The sequence below is a fragment of the Cnephaeus nilssonii genome, assembly GCF_951640355.1.
Source record: "Cnephaeus nilssonii genome assembly, chromosome: 15".
In the NCBI taxonomy this organism is placed as follows: domain Eukaryota; kingdom Metazoa; phylum Chordata; class Mammalia; order Chiroptera; family Vespertilionidae; genus Cnephaeus; species Cnephaeus nilssonii.
In genome coordinates, this window is record NC_137086.1 from 39,046,296 (window position 1) to 39,063,793 (window position 17,498).

Below are 17,498 nucleotides of genomic sequence, written 5' to 3' on the forward strand. Positions count from 1 at the left end.
AGGCCTCTCTCTATCACCGCGGCCTTATGGACCACCACTCTCATTTTTGCATTTTCAGAGTAGCAGGCTGCTGTGCCAGAGGGTTTGTTGATGTTAAAAATAGTCAGGATCAAGTGGCAGCATTTCTCTCCCCCGTACCCCCCCCCCCCTTCTTGCTTGGAATGTTTTTGTTTTCCTTGGTAATAAAGCATGCAATTACTTACAGAATAACTATTTGTACATATCATTTCAGCTTAGAAGCAGAAATGGGCCAATTTTCGACGTGCCAGTGGAGCTCTGAGCTGGCAGCATTTGCTCAGGGGGATGGGAAAGATGGCCCGGCTGTCCCTTCTACCGTCCGTGGCCCTGTCATGCGATGGGATCTGGTGGGACCAGTGGGAACAGACCACTCCATTTGGGATTTCTGATTTGTGTCCCCACAGCCCTCTTGGAACAGAGATCACGATGACACAGCGTCAACCCGTTCGGGAGGCACCCCGGGCCCTTCCAGCGGCGGCCACACATCACACAGCGGGGATAACAGCAGTGAGCAAGGTAGGAAAGCTGTTCTCCTTATTCTCCTTTGCTATGTGTTTCATGTTTAAGGGTTGAAAAAAAAATCAGAATAGTCTAGTTGGTGACTGTTATACAGCTTTTCCTAGGACATAAACCCCATGTCATATAAGAATCCGCTCATCTTATGTTATGCCCCTATCCTTTCCTTCTTCTATGCCAGGCCAGCTGCCTGCCTGTCACCTGGGCACCTCCATCAAACAGGGCCAGTGAGTCAACTGAGGGCAAGACTGGAGAAGTCAAAGTTGGAACGTATGTGGACAGTATGCTACTGATACTGTCCTACACGAATAAAAAGTATTATTATTATTTGCCCTTAGAGGAATTTTCAAGAGCTCATGAAGACACACCCACTAGGATTCCAAGTTAGCAATGTCTTAAAATGCTTAGAAGGCGGTGGGCCTTTCAGAAACCCATGTTGGGTGTCCCACTCCACTGGGTTGAAGCCATTCTTCGGAATTTACTTATCTGAATCTCTTAAGTGCTTGACTTTATTGCGAGGCCGGACTACAGGGGATTAGGAAGAAAGGGAAAGAAATCAGATCACTTTGGTTTGTGTTGCTCTCTGAATACACATACCCATGGATGGACCAGTCTGATCATAACTCGTAGGAAATAAAGTTTTGGCCTGAAGCTAATCTTCAGCAAAAAGGTGGATGAGTATTCAGATGTCTTGCATTTGGTTTTGATGAGACCAGCGGCACTGGCTTTTGTGTTCCAGGAATGCAACCAAAGTTTAAAGGAGTCTCCTCTATCTGAATCTGTAAAGACCGCTGTATTGAGGTTGACTGAGCCCACAGTAGGTACATACTTTAAAATCGGCTTCGATGATCACATTTCATTGGAGTGCTGTTAGCCAGCAAAAGAATTTTGTTTTCGAACTTTAACGCTCTCTCTCTACCAATTAGAATTGCAGTCCACAGTGAAGTTAGCCTGATGAGTTTGAAAACAAAAACAGGAAAGTTACTTTTTTTTAGGCACATGGATGCTATTTGGACTGGGAGTCACTTTTTTTTTTTTTTAGGCATCTGAGACATTTTCTAGTTCAAAGCAAAGTCGCTGACTTCATCACAACTCTAAGGCTAGTAAAAATGGAGCCCGGAATAGTAAACTGGTTGGGAGCTGAGACAGAAGGAGGTGACCTCGGCCCTCTGACTTTTACTGGAAAACGATACGCAGCACAAATCCACGGGGCCTTTTTTCTCTGGGGTGTGTGTCTGCGTGTGGTGGTGCCCTGGCTCACAGCGCGATAGCTAGGGTGACGTCAGCACTGGCCCCAGAGAGCCCTGCTTTCAGAATTCATCTTATACCAGCGTACCCCCGCCCCCCCCCCCCCCCCCCCACCCAAAAGGTGGGAATGGGATTGCAGTCCTTTATCCTGTTCTCCAAAATTGCTACAGGGGGTCATAGCCCAGTGCTTTTGTTTCGGTTTCTTTTTTTTTTTTTCACTTCTGGCTTTTCAGATATCTGTCACCCATGAGCACGCAGGTAGTTGAGCTGCCGCTGCGTTGAAGGCTTGGGAACAGCTAACATGTGCTTGAATTTAAAGTTATAACGGACTACGTTTCCTTCAACGTAATCTGATAAAAGGGTTTTCAGAGGGCAAATGCCCCACCCGCGTCTTCCCCGCTGACATGTCATAACAAGGAACTGGGAGTTTCGCATGTCCCTTTTCCCTTCAACAGTGCTCTCCAAAGGCCCATCTGGCGATGAACTTGATTGTGACCAAGAGCCAGAGAGCCTTGACATTGCTTGAGTTTTCCACTTACATTGTTTCTCGTTATCATTTTCATAAAAGACCACCACCACCTAGTAGTTGTTGTTTTTTTAAGCATTTTTTACATACATCATCTCGTTGGAATGATCTCAGTTGACCCTTTCTGAAACAGTCCTGGGTGGCAGATAAAACAGGTCTAGCCCCATTGGACAGATGAGGGGGGAAAGGTTATGGGGAAGAATTTGTTGAGGTCCCCATGCAGTGCCAGACCTAAAATTTCGGTTTCCTGATTATTTGAATAAGATTCTTGTCTTCATGCTCTCTTTCCCTGGTTCTCCATCAAAGAACTAAAGTCAGTTCCCTCCACCAAGGTCAAATAGAAACGTTCTGTCCTGGCTGACTTCCCCTTCCTCTCCCCCACCCGCTTGGTAATACAGGTGTCAGGAGTCCCACCTTGAGCCTTCCCGTGGGCTGCCTTTGGCAGTGTGACTTATTCCTTGCTAAATGCAGAACGACGCCTAGAAGTGTTGCTGCAACAACTTATGTGCATTTCCATGCCAACCATGACCCTTCTAAATCTCCTTTTCATCCCCGAGACCTGAGGAGCCGGGCCTCAGTGCAGCCTGCGGATTAACTGTGCACAGTGGCTTTTCCATGTTTTCCCTGCCTGCCTTTTCTGGCAGACACGGGTGTGGAAGCCGTGCCAGCATTTGGCCCGTAGTGCATGTCCTAAACAGTTATTTACACAGTTTGAGTCCATTTTAGTCAACTGGGTAAATAACAGCCCTCTTCAAAAGATTTATAAATCCATAAATATGTCTTTATACATACCCAATAGACAGAAATAACTCAATCTGTCAAGAACATATCCAAAGAGGTGTTTTCCCCACAGACAGCAGTAATACATATTTTAAAACTTTCTCTGCTGTATTATTTGTACCGCATTTCTTTTCTCCTCGTTCCTTTTCAATTTTCACCACTTCATTATGGCACCCGTGGCACAAAAGGAAGAAATCCTCTAGGCTTTGGGCCTCTGTTAAAGAACCGTACCTGCCGCACAGGGTAGGCCTATAACAGGCTATATATCTCGACTGAGTCCTGTTCTTTTGGACTTTCAAAGTAAATAAAAGAAAATCAGTCATCCAGGAAATTCGTAATGTTCTGAAAGATTTCAAAATACAGTAACAATTTCTAGTTAGCGTTGCAGCAATTTGGGGGATTTTGAGTGCCTGATAATTTGCCAAAGTAGTGGCTGTTGTGACTGATGGAATAGTTTTAGTAAAAATTTTTTGCCTAAGCATTAAAAAAAAAAATACAAAATTGAATCTTGGGCATTCTAAAGAGTATATATATATCAGAGAGGTAATTAAGAAAAAGCAAAGTTTATTATTTTTTTTCAGGGGTTTACTGTCCTGTTTATTCCTGATTTGCGTAATAAATCTTTCCCCCAACTCACATTACTTATCATGCAGCTCTTCCTCCGGACATCTGCTTTCATTTGATGTTAGCACTCTGGGCCCCTCGCAGGGAATCGGTGCTTTAATCAGCGAAGCTCCCTTAAGTGGGCATGGAAGAGGAAGGCCTAACAAATGTATTGGGTCCAGGGTTCTGCTGCCATTGCTATGACATTGATTTTGTCTACTCTTTAACTTCCTCAAAGCACTTCCAAAGACAGGCGATGGAGTCCTTATTCTATCCCTGTCAATTATTTGCTATTTTCCCATTTCAGAAGAGAAAAAAAAGTCCAGCTCAGAAATACTGAAGAGTGAGTAGCTGCCAGAGTCCACTCTTGGTTTTATCACAGCTTTGGGATGGGGTGTTTGCAGGAACCCCCGAGCAGAGTCTCATAGGCTGAGGTAGGCACTGGCAGATACGTGGCTCTTTCATGTGTCTTATTTGTCCTACTGTGCATTGCTGCCCTACTGACCGTCATCGGGGCCTACTCTAGGAAGCATGTGGTTTGGGGTGGGAGAACACCAAGCCAGTCTGGCGCCTTTTTGTATTCCTTCCCTGGAGGGCAGCCGTTCTATGACTCACAGGCAGCTTTACATATGGCCGGCCCCATTTTGAGTTTGGGCGCTTCGCCCGTTTTTCGGTTCAAAGTCAAGAGCCATGAATACATGATCACAATACAATCATGAGATAACATAGTCAGGGCTGACAGTCAGTGTATTTCCATCTCTCGCTTGGTCAAGGAAGGAGGTCACAGAGGTTGAAAGAGGCTAAGAGACTTGCCCAAAGTCACACTCTGGTTGGTGACAGAGTTGAACTTGAACCCATACAGTCTGATTCCAGAGCCCCAGCTCCTGACTGTGGCATTCTAGGTGACAAAGTGCTCTCGTGTGGCTCGGAATGGAAAAACAGGTCATTTGATGGGCATTCTTTCTGTTATCAATTGGACAACTCCTCCCCCGGAGTCCTCACTGGGCCTGGCGCTGTGCCTTGTAATAGTGACAGAGCTTCGAAAAAGACAGACTCAGCGTTAGCCTCAGGGGGGTTATCCGCTGCTGGCGAGTGAGATTCTAGTGTTGTGTGCTAAATAGAATGATGATTGGGATATGTACCGAGGAGCATGATGATTGATATGATTAATTTGTATTATGTATTAAGAGCCTATCCCATTTCACTCATTCACAGATTTATTGAATTGAGAATAGGAGCACAGAAAACAAGTAAGGGCATTTTTTTCTGGCAGAACACTTCCCACTTAAAGCTCACCTCATTTTCCTCTTTTGTAAGGATAAAGAAGAAGTAGAATTGCTACATTGAAATTTGATGTAAAACATTTCAACCCTAAAGGACTTTAACGGTTGCTGGAACCTCGAAAGCCCACTTATGAACTTCTCCTTTGGGGGGCAGGACTCAGATCAACAATTGTATCTTTGCTCCCTCTGGGGGGAAAAAAGGCAAAAACAGCATGTTTCTTTAAAGAGGCCCAATTGAAAAGCCCTGCTACTTCTTTATAATGATGTATCAATAGTTGCAATGCCTCCCACTGCCCCATCCCCCTCCACGCCAGCTTTTGTGTGAGTTCAGGCAACCTATAGGCAGAAGGCAATTCCATTTATTATTGAAGGGACTCTCAAGGCAGTTGTTTCAGACCTGTGAAGCCAGCAGGCAGAGCTGGAGGGGAGGGGAGGGGGTGGGGAGAGCCAGGGGAGAGGGAGGTGGGGAAGGGCCACATTATGTTCCAGATGACTAAGCAACGATTTATATACCAGCTCGCCTTTTTACATGAAGAAGAAAAGTAATAACAGCCCAAACCCCGGGCGTTGGAAGCAGTCAGCTGTCTGATGAATAATGGGATAGGTGGGAAGGAGCACTCTGATTGGATGTCTTAATGAGCACATTTCGCACAGAGTTTGGGCTGCAGTTCCCTTTGACCTTTGCCCTTTATTGACCAAACTGACACTTCATTTTTCACATACTTCCAATTATGGCTCGGCTTAAGTGTTGCCCTCCCTCCTTTATTTCTTTCCTACGGACAACTTGAGAGTGGTGGAGGCGACAGAGGATATTTTAATTTGAAAAACTACCTTAGCAACTCAGGTTTAGGGTGTAATCTGTTATCTGCAGGTTTTTAGATGAAAACACACACACACACACACACACACACACACACACAGTGAATGCTGCTTGTTGAGAAACAGTCTTCTTTCTATTTTAAAAACCCCCACCTGGTTTTAAAAACAATGTTTAGGATAACCTAAGAACCCTGAAAATGAAGAAAAATGTTTAACAAAGAGTAGTATGTGTGTGTGTGTGTTTTCATTTCATTTGTCTGTTGGCCAGAGTGAGTTGAATGAACTATTTTTGTGCACAGTGACTTCTTAATTCTTGTACTTCGCAGGGAACTTCTTATATTTCAGTGGCACTAGAATGCACTTCTAGTGGAGAGGAAGGAAAAGTAAAATATAACTGGCCACAGGCCTCAGCCTTAGACCACGGCAGCCCCGCGTGTTCCTTTGGTTGCACTTAATGCTGGACTATAAGTGGCCCCGTGGCTTCTGCAGGCCAGTGGCAGGCGGAATGGGAAAATGATTTCCTGATGGGAAAAGTCAGGTGTAAAAAAAGAAAGGGGAAGTTATTACACTCCGCAAACCCCGTTATCAAAAGGTCCATATCATTAGCTTATCACACATGTGGAATTAGATGGATAGACGGAATTGTTTTCCCAGGAACGCCCCAGGCGAGAGTCACCTTTCCTCTTATTGACTCATCGAGTGGGAGTAACTGTTTTCTGTTCTCCATTCGCTTAACTTTTAGCATCATGAAAGCAGGTCATCTTAAAACAAAGAAATATCACTTCCCTATCTAAAAGTAGTAACTGTATATCAAGGGGCATGAACTTGGCCACGAGTGTCTTCACAGAAAGTGCATTTTCTCACTATTAGGCAATATCTCTAGTAAACTTGAGGTCATTGTTTTTCATCTTAACTGAAAAAAAATGCATTTGAAATTATTTACTCCCAAATAGATTTCCCTCTAACACAGGACTATTTGTCTCCAATGTGGATGAAGTGTTAGCTGTTTTATTATGTAGCCCTCTGGCATATCCATGGCATACTTTTACTATAATCTGGTAATAAAAGAATGTGTAAAAGGCAGACAAAGGTTCTGTCTTTTTCTGTAAGGTGACCTCTGTTACCAAGTAACTGCTTTACTTATGAGCTTATTAAAAACTCAAAAAATGAGCTTTTCATACTTCACAGGCATTGATGTGAAAATGAGCTGTCCTGTGAGTAGTTTTCTTGATCATTTTTAGAACAATTGATTAGCCAAAGAGCTACTGTCATTAGTTGACATTGACTGATAGCAATTTGTCACAAGCTCTGAAGGTCAGCGAGGCGGTTGGAGTTTCAGCATGCCTTTGATTGACCTTTACTGATTCCATCCTCATGTGATTGGATTTGAATAGGTCTGGCCTTCGATTAGAAAAGACAGGGCATTAGTCAACAGGGTCATCTCTTATATTTTCTGTGGATTGCTCATTTTTGTTTATGTGTGAATTCATGGTCTGGATATCTTATCAAATTTAGTACTCTAACTTTTGAAACTTAACACAATTCGGTCTTCCCCCTGTTTTGCCATGTTAGGGTGGACTCTGTATGTGATGTAGACTTTGCTCCTGACAGTTGCCATTGCCATCTGTGCAGACACGGGTTTTTTTGTTTTTTTCGTATGGAATGGGTTGGAATTTTGTTGTTGCTGTTGTTGTTGGAGTTGTTTCTTAAAGAATATCAATTCCGCTGTGACTTGAAGAACTTCTGAAATTATGCACCAGTTCTTAGAATTCATTACATTGGTCTCTCAAAAATCATGGGATAGTTTTAAATTACAAAAGGAGAGGTAAAGAATTATATGCATTATGATGTTATGTCAATCATCATTTAGCCCTGCAGTCAGAAGATGGGGAAACTTTTTAAAATATGCATCTTCCTTTCGGCTTCACTCAGTCTGCATACATTAGCGCATGCTCCCTCTGTACCAGCCTTAGCCTTTCAGGGAGAGAGGAATATACTTTCTACTGTAGTTGACCCGAAGGTACTGGTTCATAAGGCTCAGTTCTTTCCTTCTAAAATTCTAAGGTATGATTCCCGTCAAATACATCACATATAGAAGAATGCATTCTGAACTCATATTAATAGCATGCATTTTATTGCCTTACATAAATAATAAAAATGGTCATCTGAGTTGTAGAAATCCAGATCTTAATGTGTAATTATTTAATTCCGTTTCTAACTGAGACCTTTCTCTTATTCTCGCTCACCTTCCCTCCTTCTCTCGGTTCTGCATGGGGTTTTAAACTATAAGCAAACACTTGTTTTTCAGGTTGGCCCTCCCAGGCATTCCAGGGCTACCACACACAGCCTGGCACAGCTTAACTGTGTGTTTCAGTTTCTACCCAGGAAAATAAACCAGGAGGGAATCCATTGTCCCACGTGGTGGATTCTTCACATGGTGTCATTCTTGGCAAGGCCAAAGTGAGGAAGTTAATTTTAGGGAAGCATCCATTTAATATAGCCCAAGGAGATAAAAAAGAGTCTAGAATTGTAATCGTTTCTGCAGATGGGCCAAAATATTGTCATGAGTTGTATTTAAGCAGGGAAATATACATTTATACATTCTAGTCAAGTCATCAAAAATGTATAAGCACTTACGTATGGAGGTGCTCTGTGTGAGGCTATAAAATGAGTAGGTCATAGTATTTGCCCTCAGGAATTTTGTGTGTGCCATCAAGAACACCAAGCATATGTAAGTGAATTGTTCACTAAATACTGAGTATTCTCAGGGAGCCAAGTTTATTTATTTCACCACATACCAATTACCCAGACACAGTGAACCCTGGTCAGGGATGCTGACTGAAAGACAAGGTGAGAAGTATTTAGTCTAACCTGCAGAAGGACACCTGGGACTTGGTCCTCTGCCTGTCATAGAGGCTCAGTATCCCACACAGCCAGGTGGCCAGCCAGGGCCTCTGCATGCTGAACCATTGGTGTTGTCATTGGGCATTGCTTTCTCTCCCATTAGAGACCTGGCTGCTGACTCATACTGATCCTCTTCAGGGAACCTTAACATTTTGGGAGTGGGGGTGGGGATCTCTTTGACAATGTGGTGAAGTCAATGGGTATCTTGTCAGAGTAATATTTTTATTAATGCATAAACAAAACACATAGGACTATGAGGGAAAGTAATTATATTGAAATACAGGTATCAAAATACTTTTAAAAAATACACACAAATGATCATATAGGGATATGAGTGCTCTGTAACTATGCAGTAAATATAAAGGTCTAGTAGTAATTCTATTGTAATAGTGGTAAATGTAAATGACATCTTAAGGTATCTGTGACAACTGTATTGTATTGTGGTATATAAATATGATTTCCATTGGTGACAAAGTCTCAGGTCCTACTAATAGTTCTGTGGTTTATTATCTGGGTATACACTTGAAAGAAATGCTAATTCTAATTAAAGGTTAGTGAGAAGAAAATATAAATTTTTTCCTTCCAAAGTATATGGATCTTCTGAGTTCTAACCATGGACCCCCTTTTTTTTAGGGGTGGGTCTATGTAGTGCAGGTTAAAGACTTCTAAACTTAAATGTCATCTGGTGGAAGTATTCTGTGACCCTGCAGATTGGGGGAAGTGACCCTCTTCTGTGTTGTCATGGTAGCCAGTGTCTTATCCTTTGTCACATATTGAAATGAGCCATTCATTCATCAGCCTCCCCGGGATGCTCCTGGGAAGGCACTAGTCTTCATCTTTAAACCTCCTATGCCCAGCGTAGTTATGGTCACATGGCCACTGATGGATAATTATTTATTAAAGAAGATCGGGAACCCTCTCATGCTTTCAAATTGTGACTGCACTGTGTTCCCTTAAGACTGGTTTCTTCTGGGTGGCAGATGGCTCATCTCACATGGCAATCTCTGTCGAAACGTAAATAGATACTGAGGTCTCACCTGTCCAGATGCCGGAGATGTGTTTGAACAGGAGGACTCAGGAAAGATTCAATGGGTAGCTCTTCTCATAACTTGGTGGTAGATGGGCTTAAGAATGTACCTTAAATCATGCCACCCATATAATTGCCTGTTCTGCCTCCTCCTACTCTTGGGTACCATCCTCTGGCCCAGAATGAGCTTCCAATAAAGGATGGGTGGGGGCCGGTGGCAACATTTTAGTATCTTCCAAGGAATCTTAGGGCAGGGGGGAAGGACGAAATCCATGGCGGGAGTAACTGTGCTGCCGTGGGAGGGTGCTTTTGTCCAGTGCCGTTCCCAGCAGCAGACAGGATTCCACGCCAGGGATGTGATATGTAGCTCAGCTCCTGAGTTTATCTCTCTCCCTCGTGAATGCTAGCACTAATTAAGGATAGTGGTAGAGGTTTTGGCTGTTGGCCTAGCAAAAACTAACCCAAACAGTAAATTTATGCCAAGCATTTTCCTTAAAAAGGGGTAGGCGTTGTCTACCTCGCACATTGATTGGTCCCAGAAGTGTAGTTGGTGAGTTGGGTTTTGCTCAAGTGTCTGCCTTTGTGGATTAGTTCAGTCTTGCAGATAATTTTCCGTAATTACTTAACCTAAAAGCATTCTGTTTGATTAGTACAATTAGCTTTGGCTTTCCCCCACTTACCAATATCAACCCGTATGCATTCCCTCCTAGACATAGATCATCTTATTTCCTAACAAGGAATGAAAGAAGAACTTCCTTTTACTTATTTCCATATCAGGAGAAAAATAGAACATGACCTTACCTAGAAAATTTTAAATTTTCTTCAAAACCATATATTTCTAAGAAAGGGGGAATTGAAGAGTGAATGCAGAAAATACTGAAGTTGCCAATAGGCTTGTTGTTCGATTATTAGCATTAGATCAATGCTGTCTCTTTAAATATTTTGTTTGTGGTAGCTTGAATGTTTCCTTCAGTGCTCTATTACAGCGGGACAGGGAGCATCTTGACACGCTTGTGTACTTTTTGATACCTTAGAAAAAATGAGTCCTAGCCAGGTTTTCTCAGTGGTTAGAGCACTGGCCCATGGACTGAAGGGTCTCAGGTTTGATTCAGTCAAGGGCACATACCTCGGTTGCAGGCTAAATCCCTGGCCCTGGTCAGGGGTTGGGACATGTGTGGGAGGCAACCAATTGATGTGTCTCTTTCACATTGATGTTTCTCTTTTTCTCTGTCTCCCCCTCCCTCCCACTCTCTCTGAAATTCAATGGAAAAAATATCCTCGGGTGAGGATAAACAAAAATTTAAAAAGATGTATCTTCATTTTAAAATGCTTTTACATATTCTCCTCTTCATTCTAAGAAAGGACTTAAGTAAAGTAACAAACATATATAGTATACAATAAGATAAAAATAACTAGATGAGGATATTTATTTATTTAAAAAGTATATTTTTATTGATTTCAGAGAGAGAGGGAGAGGGAGAGAAAGATAGAAAAATCAATGATGAGAGAGAATCATTGATTGGCTGCCTCCTTCACATCCTCTCCTGGGGATCAAGCCCGAAACCATGGCATGTGCCCTTGACCAGAATTGAACCCGGGACCCTTCAGTCCACAGGCCGACGCTCTGTCCACTGAGCCAAACCGGCCAGGGTTGGATGAGGACATTTAAATGAAAGGAAAATAAACAAGAGGCCAGTCGTAAGAGTAGTACAAAACAACATGACTTAAAAGATTATGTACAGATGTACAGTTGCTAGAAATAGGCAAATAATTTGGCTCTGAGCTTCCTGGCAGCCAAAATGAAGAGTGAACTATAATCAGTTATAAGCGTTATGGCTTCCGTGGAGGTTACGCAGAAGAATCCCTTTGATTGGCATAAAGACCTGAGAGAAGTTTTCCCACATGTCCTCACACAGGGATCCAGGGAATGGCTTAGAGTGACATCTTCAACATGATCTATAGAACGCCTCTTGCACCCCCCTTAGCTAGCACAGTGCTGCAAGTGTAAGTGCCTGGTAAATATTTCATGGACTGATTTGACTAGATGCCTGGATTCGGATTCAGCCCATTGTTATTTTAACCTAATTTTGGTATCTAAGCTAGTCTTGATTTCCATGGTTGAAACAGGTAAGGGTCTGTCTTACTAAGAGCCAAGGTGCTGATTATTTGGTGATGCCATGGGGCCTTTTCTGCCATTTCTATCTCCTTCTTCTGACCATTTCATGGCGGGTCAACTCCACTCTCCAGTCTTTCCTCCCTCTACCTGGGGCTGGGAAGGCGAGTGCGAATGCTCTTGTCATCCTGGTGATGGCCCCCTGAAACAGGTCAGTGGAGCTGGGAGATTCAGATACGTGGTGGTAAAATGAGGGGCTGAGCTGGGATGACAGCATGGTAGGATTCGGGTGCCACAGACTTTGAAACAGGAAGTTCTGAGGGAATAGGATTGTAACCTATAAAACAGGAGATGTCTGTGTGAAACATGTATTTGGCTTATCACATTCCAGCACCAAGAACATCCCCTTGTGTGGAAAGAATAAATTAGGTGCAAATAAAAGGTCTTGCTTGATATTATGACTTAATAGCTTAGGAGAGGAATGCTCCCATAGGTGTTGCAGGTGAAGACAGAAATAGTCCCATTCACTAACTTAATGGGCATTAATTGAATATCCACTGTGTACCAGCCCAGCGCTAGGTGTAAGAATTCACAGTCAAAGAGGCCATTCCTCGGATCAAGAAACCAACAGAGCAGGGGAGGAGCAGACAGTTAACATACAGTCGGTGGGGTCTCACCATCGAGTAGGCTTCATGTAATTTGGAAATAGAGCAATGGCACCTATAATGGGCACATGGGAGGCAACTGCCTGGCACAGGCATGCCCTCACCCCGGGATCCCACGGCAGGCGTCCTTTTTTTTTTTTTTTTTTTTATTTTTTTTTTTTATTAAGGTATATGTGTACATATCTTACCATTGCCCTCCCCACACCCCACTCCCATATATGCCCCCACCCCCCAGAGTTTTGCATCCATTGGTTATGCTTATATGCATGCATACAAGTCCTTTGATTGATCTCTTATCTCCCCCACCTCTCCCTAACCTTCCCCTTGTAATTTGACAGTCTGTTTGATGCTTTACTGTCTCTGTATCTATCTTTTTGTTCAAGTTTATAATGTTCTTTATTATCCATAAATGAGTGAGTTCATGTGGTATTTTTCTTTCATTGACTGACTTATTTCACTTAACATAATGTTCTCCAATTCCTCCCAGGTTGCTGCAAATGATGAGAATTCCTTCTTTTTTATGGCAGCATAGTATTCCATTGTGTAGATGTACCACAGTTTTCTGATCCAGTCATCTGCTGACGGGCACCTAGGCTGTTTCCAAATCTTAGCTATTGTAAATTGTGCTGCTATGAACATAGGGGTGCATATATCCTTTCTAATTGGTGTTTCTAGTTTCTTCGGATATATTCCCAGGAGTGGGATTACTGGGTCAAATGGGAGTTCCATTTTCAGTTTTTTGAGGAAACTCCATACTGTTCTCCACAGTGGCTGCACCAGTCTGCAATCCCACCAGCAGTGCACGAGGGTTCCTTTTTCTCCGCATCCTCGCCAACACTTGTCGTTTGTTGATTTGTTGATGATAGCCATTCTGACAGGTGTGAGATGGTACCGCATTGTTGTTTTGATTTGCATCTCTCGGATAATTAGTGACGTTGAGCATGTTTTCATGTGTCTCTTGGCCTTCCTTCTGTCTTCTTTTGAAAAGATTCTATTTAGGTCTGTTGCCCATTTTTTTATTGGATCATTTATCTTCCTTTTATTAAGTTGTATAAGCTGCCTGTAGATGTTGGAGATTAAACCTTTATCAGTGATGCCATTTGCAAATATGTTCTCCCATGCAGTGGGCCTTCTTGTTGTTTTGTTGATGGTTTCTTTTGCTGTGAAAAAGCTTTTTATTTTGATGTAGTCCCATTTGTTAATTTTCTCTTTAGCTTCCATTGCCCTAGGGGCAGTGTCAGTGAAGAATTTCTTTTGGCATATGTCTGACATTTTGCTGCCTGTGGATTGCTCTAGTATTTTTATGGTTTCCCGTCTTATGTTTAAGTCCTGTATCCATTTTGAGTTTATTTTTGTGTATGGCGTAAGTTGGTGATCAAGCTTCATTTTTTTGCATGTATCTGTCCAATTTTCCCAACACCATTTATTGAATAGACTGTCTTTATTCCATTGTATGTTCATGCCTCCTTTGTCAAATATTAATTGAGCATAGTGGTTTGGGTCAATATCTGGATTCTCTATTCTGTTCCATTGATCTATATGTCTGTTCTTGTGCCAGTACCAGGCTGTTTTGAGAACAGTGGCTTTGTAATACAGCTTGAAATCTGGTATTGAGATCCCTCCTACTTTATTCTTCTTTCTCAGGATTGCTGTGGCTATTCGGGGTCTTTTTTTATTCCAGATGAATTTTTGGAGGGTTCTTTCAAGGTCTGTGAAATATGCCGTTGGTATTTTAATGGGGAGTGCATTGAATCTATAGATTGCTTTGGGTAGTATGGACATTTTAATGATGTTGATTCTACCAATCCATGAACATGGTATGTTCTTCCATCTGTTTACGTCTTCCTCTATCTCTTTTTTCAGTGTCCTGTAGTTTTCTGTGTATAGGTCTTTTACCTCCTTAGTTAAGTTTATTCCTAGGTATCTTAATTTTTTTGGTGCGATGGTAAATGGGATTGCCTTTTTAGTCTCTCTGTCTGTAAGTTCACTATTGGTGTGTAGAAAGGCCATAGATTTCTTGGCGTTAATTTTGTATCCTGCTACATTGCCGAATTCATTTATTAAGTCTATTAGTTTTTTGACGGAGTCTTTCGGATTTTTTATGTACAATATCATGTCGTCTGCAAATAAAGACAGCTTTACTTGTTCTTTTCCAATCTGGATGCCTTTTATTTCTTCTTCTTGTCTAATTGCAATGGCTAATACTTCCAGTACTATGTCAAACAGGAGTGGTGAGAGTGGGCATCCCTGTCTTGTTCCTGTTCTTAGGGGAAATGTCTTTAGTTTTTGTCCATTGAGTATGATGTTTGCTGTGGGTTTATCATATATAGCTTTTATTATGTTGAGGTATGAGCCATCTATTCCCACCTTGTTGAGAGCTTTTATCAAGAAAGGGTGTTGGATTTTGTCAAATGCTTTTTCTGCATCAATTGATATGACTATGTGATTTTTATCTTTCAATTTGTTTATGTGATGTATCACGTTTATTGATTTGCGGATATTGTACCATCCTTGCATTCCTGGGATAAATCCTACTTGGTCATGGTGTATGATCTTTCTGATGTACTGCTGGAGCCGATTTGCTAGAATTTTGTTGAGGATTTTGGCATCTATGTTCATGAGGGATATTGGTCTGTAATTCTCTTTCATTGTGTTGTCTTTATCTGGTTTTGGTATTAGGGTGATGCTGGCTTCATAGAAGGAGCTTGGAAGTGTTCCTTCCACTTGAATTTTTTGGAATAGTCTGAGGAGGATAGGTTTTAGTTCTTCCTTGAATGTTTGGTAAAACTCTCCTGTGAAGCCATCAGGCCCCGGGCTTTTGTTTGCCGGAAGCTTTTTGATGACTGCTTCAATTTCGTCCATAGTTATTGGCCTATTGAGCTGTTTAGATTCTTCTTGATTGATTTTTGGAAGGTTGTATTTTTCTAGGAATATGTCCATTTCCTCCAGATTGTCCAGTTTGTTGGAATAGAGTTGTTCGTAGTATTTTGTAACAATACTTTGTATCTCAGCAGGGTCTGTTGTTATTTCACCTCTTTCATTTCTGATTTTGTTTATTTGGGTCCTCTCTCTTTGCTTCTTGGTGAGCCTGGCTAGAGGTCCATCAATCTTGTTTATCCTTTCAAAGAACCAGCTCTTGGTTTTGTTGATCTTATGTATTGTTTCTTTGGTCTCTATGTCATTTATCTCCGCTCTGATCTTTGTTATTTCCTTCCTTCTGGTTACACTGGGCTTTTCTTGCTGCTCTTTTTCTAGCTCTTTGAGTTGTAGGGTTAAGTAATTTATTACCATTGGCAGGCGTCCTTCATGGATCACAGCTCCCTTTCTCATCAAGCCTGCATGGGAGTCGGATCTGAGTCCTTGTCCACACAGTGCTCCAGGCAGCCCTCACCCATCCCCCAGCCTTAGTCCTCCAAGAAGTCTGCTTTTGATTCCCAGTCTCCCACCTGGCTCCTCCCAGGGGTGAGTCTGTGGTGGAAACTTGGGGCAGATGGAGTCGTAGCAGAGCACGTGAGGCAAAGAAATTCGTTTGCGTAAAGGGACAGCTTAGTGCCTACCTCAGCGTGAGCAGAGAACAGAATGCAGGGAAGCAAGAGTTGGAGGTGAGGCCAAGAGAGGGCAGGGGCGGGACCATGACGGCTCCTAGGTGTTGTCTTCAGGAACTGGAGGTTTGTTTGAGGTCATTGAGCGTTGGAGCTTTGTCGTGGTCAGAGCTGAGTGAAGGAGGAATCACTGCGGGTTGGGAAGGGCGGGAGCCAGCGCTGCAGTTGTGCGGAAGTGTTGGGCCGCGAAGTCAGGCAGAGGGAAGGGGCTGGAGAGAAAGGCTTTGGAGGAGGAGACTGGAGCAGCCCGAGAAACTGAGTAGTTTGGGGGGGCGGTGGTTTGGAAGGTTTAGGATCCTGCAAAGGTTTCAGAATTCTGCCCTATAGACCACAGGTCCCTTCTGGCATCCTCTCTGTCTTCTCACGTGTAGCTTTACGTCTCTAGATGTGAGGATAGGATCGCTGGTCATTGCTGGCTGTGTCTCTTACCCCACACCCTGGCTGGACAGAAGGGGCAATGTCTCCAGCCCTTCCTGAGGGTGGCTTGAAGAAGTCCAGCCACTGCTCTCTCTCTCTCTCTCTGCCACCTTTCTTTCTCTCGGAGAAGGTTCTGGCTCCATGGGGACCAGGGGCCGGGCGGAAAGGAAGAGGCCGGCCACGCTATCATGGGAATTTGGTGACTCATTTCATCAGTTGACTACTCTGAAAATAAGGTGACTTCCCCCTTTGCTTGACAACTGATTGATGAGCATTTCCTGAGCATTTGCAGAGTGGATGTTTTGTTTCACGGGCCTCCGTGCTCACGCACTCCCAGTGGAGTCTAACCCTGGCCTGCTTCAGCCTTCCCACCTCCCAGGCTGCGGAGTTTGCTTTGTACGTAGAATCTTCAAAACTTACCAGAATCCAGGATGGGCAATAATATACTCCCGTGCCTGCTGATACAGCTCTGCTTATGTTCACTTTTTGCCAGAAGGTTAAAGAAGGAAGGGTAATTGTTTAATACGGCAGCAGCATTTATTTGACCAGATACTTACCATGGCTACACTGGAAGTTGTCTTTTAAAAAGAGTGCACTTTATTTTGTGTGTCTGGAATTGGTTTCGTTTTTAGTTTTCACTTTTCTTTCCCAGGATGTGAGTTTGTATATTTTTAGAGGGATTGTCCTTTACTTCAATTCCAGGTGTCCTAACGCTCTTGATAGGAAAGGAGTCAGCTTTGGAGGACATGAGTTGCTCTGCTAAAGGATGGGCTGTTAATAAAAGCCGCGTAGGGAGAAGTGGCAGCATTACTTTTAGGATCCAAGAATGTTCCTTGGATTCATTGTTCATAACAGAAGTGGAGGCAACAGGCTTGCATCATGTGGGTCAGGAGTCGTCGTTTTAGGTAGTAGCCATAGTGCTTAGGTTTGGTCTTTTCATATTTCAAATGGAGGCAGTAAGTTTAACGCGTCTTACT

General features: G+C 42.9%; 1 protein-coding gene across 2 annotated transcripts in view; it reads left to right on the forward strand.

Moving 5' to 3' along the window:
* Positions 1-17,498, forward strand: part of MEIS1 (Meis homeobox 1) — a 133,860-nt gene that overhangs the window by 28,434 nt on the left and 87,928 nt on the right. For both annotated transcript variants that reach the window (XM_079791823.1, XM_079791824.1), the window contains exon 7: positions 423-534. In XM_079791823.1, the coding sequence (XP_079647949.1) occupies positions 423-534 (112 nt within the window). The remainder of the gene's footprint in view (positions 1-422; positions 535-17,498) is intronic.